General features: G+C 32.7%; 1 protein-coding gene across 2 annotated transcripts; it reads left to right on the forward strand.

The window, feature by feature from the left end:
• Positions 1 to 2,632, forward strand: LOC108688732 (ankyrin repeat domain-containing protein 16-like). 2 transcript variants are annotated; one of them, XM_018195093.1, is made up of 4 exons: positions 35 to 58; positions 163 to 489; positions 1,041 to 1,304; positions 2,256 to 2,632. In XM_018195093.1, exons 2-4 carry the CDS (start codon positions 171 to 173, stop codon positions 2,615 to 2,617), a joined length of 945 nt encoding a protein of 314 aa, XP_018050582.1. In that variant the 5' UTR covers positions 35 to 58; positions 163 to 170; the 3' UTR covers positions 2,618 to 2,632. The 2 variants fall into 2 exon arrangements, with proteins under 2 accessions (XP_018050581.1, XP_018050582.1); XM_018195092.1 differs by having other exon boundaries at positions 1 to 489.
• The last annotated feature ends 6,970 nt before the right edge of the window (positions 2,633 to 9,602 follow it).

Genomic DNA, 9,602 nt, shown 5'->3' on the forward strand with positions numbered 1-9,602 from the left:
CAGAGAGAGCAGCAGTGTTAGGAGTACGTGTCATATTGACTCTCAAGTCTCGCCGATTGTTCGTTACCACTTTTAGTTTTTCAAAATTTTCTACATTTTTTTTTCCGATTTTCTATTATAATCTATTGCATCGAGTTAAAAGTTTTATTTTTTTCGGTGAAGCATGTTCAATGATGTTGCAATCGGAGATTCCTAATGTGTCGCGCGATTTTCTACGTGCCTGTCACAGTGGAGACATACATAAAGTGAAAACTCTAGTTGAGAAACACGGAATTCGCGATTGGAGCGACTTTCGTTATGAGACATCCGGCGATACTGCGTTGCATGTGGCTACACGAGAGGGAAATATAAATATCGTGAAATTTCTATGCGAAGAATTTAATATGCTGGCATTTAAGGTCGATGTTACTAACAAAGATATGAAAAGGCCATTGCACGAAGCTGCACAATTTGCACAAGAAGATATTTTGAAATATTTACTGGGAAAAGGTATAATTCTGTTCCTATTTTTCGATCAATTATTTGCTATGATAAATAAACTGCAGTTCGCTTTTAATTACATGTAAATTACAAAAATATTTTGTACATTTTATATTTAATTTATTTATATTTTTTGAAATATGTAAAATTAAATTATATTAAATTGCTTTTTCACATATACATGGAGAGAATTTTTTCTTAGAGTTTACCCTGAAAATATGATAGTTGTGGGACAACATTGTATTTCGAAGAATTATATTTAATATAAATTTCTCTTATTTATTAATAAAATAAAGTATAAAATAAATTTGATTAATTTTATTGAAGTGCATGGTAAAAATCTTTAAAATATTGTATCACAATTACATATTTTCAGGATAAATTTTAAAAGAAAATTTTTTCCGTATATTTAAAAATTAATTTACGTTATATAAACTTTAATTGATTATTGTGAAATTAAACTAATTATATTTTATTTGGATTTGTATTATATATTAAATTATACTAAATTATATGGATTTGTGACACTAATTGTAAATACTACCGTTTGATCAATGAAGGTGCATCAGTAGACCCTTTAAAGCGCGCCGACTGGACGCCTCTGATGCTTGCATGCACCAAAAGTGGTCCCGCAGCACGTCAATGTATCGATGTCCTTTTAGCTGCTAATGCTAATGCATATTTACGCAATAAAGATGGCTGGACGCCATTGCTTATCGCTTGCCGAACTGGAGATGAAAATGTGGTCAATATATTGTTGAAGCATTTGCCGAAATGCATCGATGATCGAAGTAACAATGGTCGTAGCGCGCTGCACATTGCTGGTAATTATACATATTTGCAATATGTTAATTTTCCTCTAAATCTTTAATATTTGTCATTCAAAAAATATTCAAACTTTAAAAAGTTAAGAATTAGCTTTAAAAAATAAAATAATTTTGTTAAAAATTTGACATATATATTTTTTGGGATTTAATAATTTTGTTAAAAATATTCGTAATTCGACTTAATTGATTAAAATCTTGATTAAAATAAAGAATTATTTGTAAAGTGAAAATATAAAAAACGAAGTTTTATATACATATTGTACTGAGATCTGTATTTTTTTATACATTTAATATATATATTATTAGAATTCCTTTTAAAATATGTCAGGAACGTTGGACTTTTCAAAATTTTATTCAGGAAACTTACATCTTATTAATATATTAAGTATATGTAGACATTTTTAAAATAGGCACTAACTAATTCAGAAAATGCCATTATCTTCAGTAGAGAAGTCTATATCGATTCAGTTACAGAACTCAAGTCTACAGTAGTTAAAAATCAACTACTGGTAACGCTACTACTTTGCGAGTAATTTATCCACTGAGAACTGATACTTCATATATTTTCTATTAACTTTTATTGATTTATTCTTTACAATTGTAACTTATTGTTAGGAATATTGGGATTGAGCAAATTAAAAAATCTAGGAGAAAGAATATATAATCTCTTTTATTTAATGAAATACTTAAAAGTATTCTTTTATTGTTTATAAAAATGTTTAGCATTATTTTTTAAATTATATTTATGATTATATCGATTATATTCTTATATTCTTATCTTTTATATTATTTTTTTAATATTTAAGAAAATTTAAAATAAATTTTAATGTCTTTGATTAAATTGTTATTAGTTGCTTTAATTGTTTTTATTTACTACAATATTTATTAATTTTTCTTCATTTCTATTTATAATATACAACTCGTTTGTACAATTTTTATTTGGTGCAGCATTTCACGGCCATGAGAGAGTGATTAACTTACTTGTCGCATCAAATATAAATCTTCTGAATGCACAAGACTCTTCAGGCTCCTCGCCGCTTCATGAAGCGATAAAGCATCGAAACCTAGATGCGGCAAAGTGCATCATATACTTGGGCGCTGACGTTACTCTTGCAGATAACGTTGGTCAAACTATTCTGCACATTGCTGCACTAACTGGCAATGCGGAGACTGTTGAGTACATTTTAGAGCACAATCTAATCGATGTGAATTACGAAACTTCTTTTGGAATCACACCACTGATGATAGCTCGAAGAAATAATCATAACGATGTTATTAAAATTCTTATTAGACATAGCGCTAAAAAATAAAATATTTATACTTGATAAATACTTGTTCTTATTACATCTTTCCACAATTTTTTTTACATCTTTTGTAATCAACAAATTGCACAAGAGTTAAAAATAAAAATGATACAAGATAACATTTTTATCACTTTGATTAACGTCTTTCACGCGTTTCTTATAACTAAATCTGTTTTTGTTATTTTTCTTTAACAAAAAGTATCTGTTCTGTGGTTTCATTAAAGTAGAATAATAGTTCTTACTCTAAGTACGATTGAGGATAGAAAAAAACTGAGGCGAGTGGCGTTTTATTCAGAGATTGGTACACATTTATTTATCCTTTGTTTTTCCTTGTATCAGACAGTTTTAAAGAAGCATACAAAAATCAGGAAACGGAGGCTCTTATTAGTTCGGAGATACCTAGACCTTTACATTCTTCTTCGTCCTCTACTTTTACCCTTCCTCCTCTGCTTCGTTAAACTTTCTTTTTTAGCGTGCGCAGGCGACGTAGTACAGAAAACTCATGCATGTACTATTAAGTGTGCGCGTGTTTAAACCCTAGAACGCTAACGTAATTAGTAATTAGTATTAACACTTTGCGACATACGATCTCGAACTTTTAAAAACAATATAAAAGAAAACAATTTGGAGAAACTTAGAAAAAAATCTAGCAATCGTAATAACTAATTACTTGTACTGTTTTATTGCTAATATTATAGTGTTTTAAATAAAATTTAAATATTTAATACTAAATCTCACGATGCTACAAAGTGTTAAAAAGCTATCATTTTTTTATATCACTAAGTTGCGCAATTAAAAAAAAAATATCGATGATTGTAATTGATAAACCTTATTTACATTAATCATAAGGAGTACATCAATAGACAAACAAGGAATTAGTATTTGATAATCGTATCAACTCAGAGTTAGCGTTCTAGCGTCAAATATCATTTACATCACGAAGGAAAAACGTAAAAGGTAAAATCACAGAGTTGTATGAATTATTTGCGATCGCGTAGACCCTAAAGTCCGCAATTTTCGTGGCTTTCAGTTCGACGGTTTGGGAGAAGGAGATGGCCGGAAGCGGATTAAGCCTTTACCCTCTATTGATACATCTCTAAGTACCAGTAGCTTTAAATAGTCATATCAGTCGCAGAAGAAATATAATATGGCTATTATTATGAACTATACTAAATACAGTATAGTCGTATAGCATAATATAATACTATAGTACGCGACTCTCTATCATTAACTATACCAAACAATATAGTCAACGTTATACTGTTTCTGGGGCTTGGAGATATCAATAGTAGGCTAAGAATTAATTAACGCTATCATCGCGCCTACTGAGACCGTCATTTTGATGCCTCATGCGATCGTGATTGTGTCGAAAAAAATAAGTATAAAATGAATATGAAGTAATTCACACGCGATAATCTCGCGTTCTTCTCGCGTTCTTTCACTCATTCACTGCAACTCACAGTATATACATGGGACGCAAGTATTACTTCATAAGAGACTCCAAAATGTTTCGAATCTGTCGTGGAAGGCGGCGATAAATCGACAGAAGATGATTTTTAGCTTCGCCCGATTTCATCTTTTACACTCTGAAACGAAAGCTTATCCGCTAAGTATCTCACAGAACGAAGTTAGAAAACTTATGGAGGAGAAGTTCTAAGTGAAGGGGGTGGAGCGGATAATAAAGGATCGTTACGATGAAAGAAGAAACATTTCAATTGGAACGATCAATTAATCTGGCGCCTGTTTCTCTCATGGAAAAGCGGGGGAGGAGATAAAAAAAAAGAAGTGAAAAGAGAGTGGTCTCGGGAAGAGGGGTGGAGAGGGCGGAAGATATTTACATTTATAAAACGGCTAAGGATAAAACATGCACTGTACATCGTCTGTCCATGTTCGATTAACACCCACACGCATCCTCCCCTCATCCTTTAATCCTTTCTCGCGCAGCGATACACATGTGGACGAGTGTGCTCGACTATGTTTTGTCTTTCTTTCTTTTCAGTTTTTTTTACTCGAGACACCCAGATCGTAATTCGTAAAATCCAACATTCGCTCACCGAACTCATTTTCAAACATAAAACTATATCTCTTATAAGATTCGCTCTAAATATAATTTTACGTTGAAAGCGAGTCGCAAGAGAGGCTTTAGATATGATTTTATACTTAAAATATCAGAATCTCACGTCCATCCTTTTCAAAAAAAAAAAAAACAAAAAAGACCGTTTTAAATATAACTCTATATTTAAAATAAATATAATAAATTTTAGCGAAAAGCGAAAAGGATCACTTTAAATAGAATTTTCCGAGATGGACTTTGCGAGTTTCGATCCCAACCGTCTCGTTTATCTCCGTCGTCGGCCTACTTTAGTGGAGTTTGTTATAAATATCCAACGATTACTTGGGCTCTTTAATATTTTACTTCCTTCGCTTAATTTATTTACACATTATCTAATACGCGTTGGGACTTAAGTTAAGATCCGCCTTGCGCATCCTTCGCGCCGCGTCACCGATAATACATAATAGCTCGTAATAGCTTCGCTACTTACTGATAAACTTAGCCTAGGTATGCTTTCTTTTCGCATCTATCATCATCTCAGGGTCTCTCGCATCCTCGCTCTCGGCTCTCTCGATCTCTCGCGCTCGCGCTCCACTTTACATTACAAGGTATTCCAACATGTACAAAGCCCTATTTACATTTATGTACATACTCGGTTCTCGCACTCGGAGTCCTTCGCGACATTGATAATGCTTCGCGTATACGTGTCCACGCGCGGTGTCCGTGTTCGTGCACGCGATGAAACTTCAGTCGGGACACTTCGAATTAGGACGCGTCTGGCCGCATTCTCGTCGCATGTTTCGCATTAAACGCGAGTGTGCTTGCCTTCATAGCGGCTAAGTTTGATTTTCTTCGCGCAAGATCGTCATAGTTTTCATCTTAAAGATGCGTCGAGAATACGCGGACTATTATCTCATCTGACACACTGATCGACTTTCGAGTCCGTGACGGCCCTTGCTTTCTTTCTAGGCTCGCACGAACGTCAAACGGATGGAATGTGGATGTTTTCAACAATTGTCTAGCAATTATACTTTATGTGTCTGAGGTTCACAATTCTCCTGGTGTAAAAAATTATACACAAGCTATATGTATATACTTCTATCAGTTTAATTGCTCTCGGGTAAATCATGGTGAAATTTAAATTCTAAGTAGCTCGTAGTCTTGCTTGAATCGTAATTAGTTTAATGATAAAGGAAATGCGGCGTTGAATCAAATTTGTTGGTAAAGAAATTGCAGTTGGAATAATAATGCTTATTGCATTTCAAAATATTCTTCGCAAGGATTTTCTAGATAAAAATTAATTTTTATATCTCTGGATCTATCTTGATAAATTACTGGTAAACAATATTAATAATTTCCGCGCTTTTTATTTAGTTTGATTTGTAAAAATTTATTTAAATTTTATCTTTATAATGCATGATTTATGTTGCAGAAATTAAATTTATTATTCTATTTTTCTGCAAATTTCATTAAAAATAAATATAAAGTCACCTCAGATAGCAATGTAATTCGGGTTGCAATATAATATATAATTTGGTCGTTCCAATTTAGAGCTCTTAGAATCTTATAGATTTTTAGTTAGTAAACAACATTCGTAAAGGCTATGCTATTTCTTGTATTGGATACTTGAAAAAATCTTTGCTGGACACATGCTTCAAAACGCCAGAATGAGCAATTATGTCTTACAACTGCTCGGGACACATTTACACACTTAACATAGCTGGTACCCCTAACGCAATTATCACTGTTACAATTCTCCTACATGGTGTTTCTCATGAGCGAGAAATAAATCAAGCAACCACGAAGTTATGACATAGCGGACAAAGATACGTTGAACTTATCACACTCGCAATTTCTCCCTTAATTAAATTATTTTATTACAATATGGATTAAGCAAATCAAAGCGATTCTGCTAAATTAAATTCCAACTGAATTAAATCCTAAATTTTTTAAAATTTTCTTTTATATTAAAAACGAATTGTGTCAACACAAAATAAAATAAATGTTCAGATTTATAGAAAAATAAACATTCTCTTGCACAAGGAAATCGTGATTTTAAGTATTTGTAAGTATATTTAATTATTATAGGTATATTATATAGTCCACTCAACGTAATTTCATCCACAATGTACCACATTAAGAAGACTATCGAAGCTCGTTTTCGATAGTCTCTTCACGAACATTGTCCAACGAAGATCCTCGTGGTTTACGTCATTGAAGACGAGGGATAGTTGGAGAAGGATAAAACTCCCACTCGACACAATTTCTGCTCGCGATATAAAACACTCGGGGATGATAAAAATAAATAGCGCGCGCGCGCGGGATCCCTTGGTTACACGATTAGCTTAGCTCACGCGTTCTCACGTACACATACACGGTTTTGTTTTAAAAAATAGTAAAAAACAGTGACTAAGTGTTTTTCGCGCATTTTTCCACGTCGCTCGGGAAATCCGCTTGTATATCACTAATATTTACCCGCCCATTTACGATTTCTGGGCCCTTCTTAGCATTTCTTTCACACTTTCTCTTCCTTCACAATAATATAATATATCGTTACTGTGTGTGTATACATACATATACATACATATATATATATATATTTATTTATTCATTTTTATTTATAAAAATAACATTCTGGGACTAAAACGCAACGTTCCAAAGCGGCGCGCGACAAGGAGCTGCCACATACGACTGATAAAGGCGCTCCAGCCATTGCCTCTCGATTTCTCCTTTGTTCTTCCCACATGGGAGGAAATCTAATTTCCGGCCATCAGCGCCGAGAACACGCTCGTTATTTGCTCGTCGAAACCAACTCAGCGAAAGCTCATGTGAGGAACGCACCGTGTCAGAATGAAGCCTCGCGCAGAATCGGCTTCAGAAAGAATATAAGCAAGTAGCTGCTTATAAATTGAAAATAAAAATATCTAATGGGCATTTTCGTTGCAACAATTTATATTAATTGAGATGTATTCTGGTGTCTTAGCCCAATTAAACAAAAAATATATAATCGAAATTATATATTTTCTGATAGTGAGTTTTGTTAAATTCAAGTAAAGGAATGTTATAAGTTGATGGTTTATTAAATTTTAATAAATTATTTATGCGTGGAAATACCAATTCATTTTTACATCTTCTTAAAAATTAAAAGTTTGAAAAATTAAAAAAATTATCGCATAAATCAAATTCAATAAACATATCAACGATATGGAAGCATGCAAATATTTATAAAAATCAAGAACTATCAAAATAATTTTATTATATTTCACTATATTACAATATATTTAAAATATCTCTAATTTTGAGTTCTCTTCCTTTATATATAATAAATATCAAAAGCAATATTAATTTTAATTTATAATAATTTGTTGTGATATTTTTCTTTTTAATATTTTATATAAAAAGTGAAAAAACTGCTGTTAAAAACTGCAAAAAAATATTGGAAATAATTAAAATACCTTACGTAGCATATATACCTGAAGCAGATTCTATTTGTTTGAAACTATTAAATCATGTTCATAAATTTTGCATAATGCGATTTTATCAGGAGACGCTGAAATAACAGATCATCACATGAAAAAATTATATGTTCCAATTCATATATTACTTTATGTCACAATATAAAAAATTATGTTCGTTTATTAAAAAGAAAAAAGAAAAAAGGAACTATTATTTATTCATTAAATTCTAAAACAACTTTCAACATAATGCGAAGTTATTACGTCATCGCAGAGAAATCTCACCTCAGATTAAGATACCGATACTTCTTTTAAGCCGTCGTCGATTCTGCGTAAGGATCGAGATACGGGCATGTTGATCCTCGGCTTGTCGACGATACCAGCGCATCGTTGACGATTCGGCCGGTAGCGATATGTTTAGATCTATGTTACAACATCTGCTTCTAGATTTGAGGGCCCACGCCGATTATCTATGCTTGAAAAGCTTTACACTGCCGAATACTTAACAGTATGCTGATTCGGAAGTGGCCGATAGGAAACGAGCCGGACGACTTGTTCGTCGCACTATGGCGGTACAAGAGATGTTAAACGATCATATTAAACACAGCTCACCGTAACAATTTGTAAACGGTACGTACGTCATGTTATGATTTACACGTGGTTTATACTCGACTACGGTGAGCCATGTTTAATGCTACAATCAACACGACACCTAATATCGTCGAACGTGTGACGGCTGAGCCATCGGTGAATCCACTTACCGCACTGAATACTGGCTTACGATACGCGGTTTGTCGTGTCCCGTAACTCTCCCCGACCCGTTTACAATCATGTGGCGGTGGTACGGGTCTGGGAAGGGTTGACGCAGATGTGCCGAGTATCACTCGATGCTCACGTAATATTTCCTCCCCCGAAGTCCGCCGCGCACGAGGATAGAATTCGATTCGATAACACTGTTGTTGGTTGTTATTGCTACGAAGTATATTGAAAATAATACTTATAGAAACGACGCGCAACGCGTATTCCCAATTCGATTAACAAAATCATAACATATATTTTTCATACGTCACGTAAAACATATTTTAACATACGAATTATGAAAACTGGAAATCATCAGCATACCTAGGAAGTTAGGAAATTAAATATTTCTATTTTTTTCATTTTAAGAAAAAAATATCTGTACATGTATATTAAAAAAAAAAGAAAAAAACAACTGTCTCTTATTTAAAACAAAATTTTAACATGCAAACAAATAATGGCACTATGGCCATTTAAAAAATCGAATGTAAATATTATTAAAATAAATAGAAAGAATTAATTAATCCGATAAAAATTTGCAGCAGTGAATATAAATATATATATATATTGCAAATATTTTATATTCTAAATAATAAAGTTTTTTTATATTTCTATTGAAAATAGCAATTATTTTTGTAAATTATAGTATCTGCGTCAAACAGAAGTTAAAAATTGATGTGTCGAA

The sequence above is a fragment of the Atta colombica genome, unplaced genomic scaffold, assembly GCF_001594045.1.
Source record: "Atta colombica isolate Treedump-2 unplaced genomic scaffold, Acol1.0 scaffold238, whole genome shotgun sequence".
In the NCBI taxonomy this organism is placed as follows: domain Eukaryota; kingdom Metazoa; phylum Arthropoda; class Insecta; order Hymenoptera; family Formicidae; genus Atta; species Atta colombica.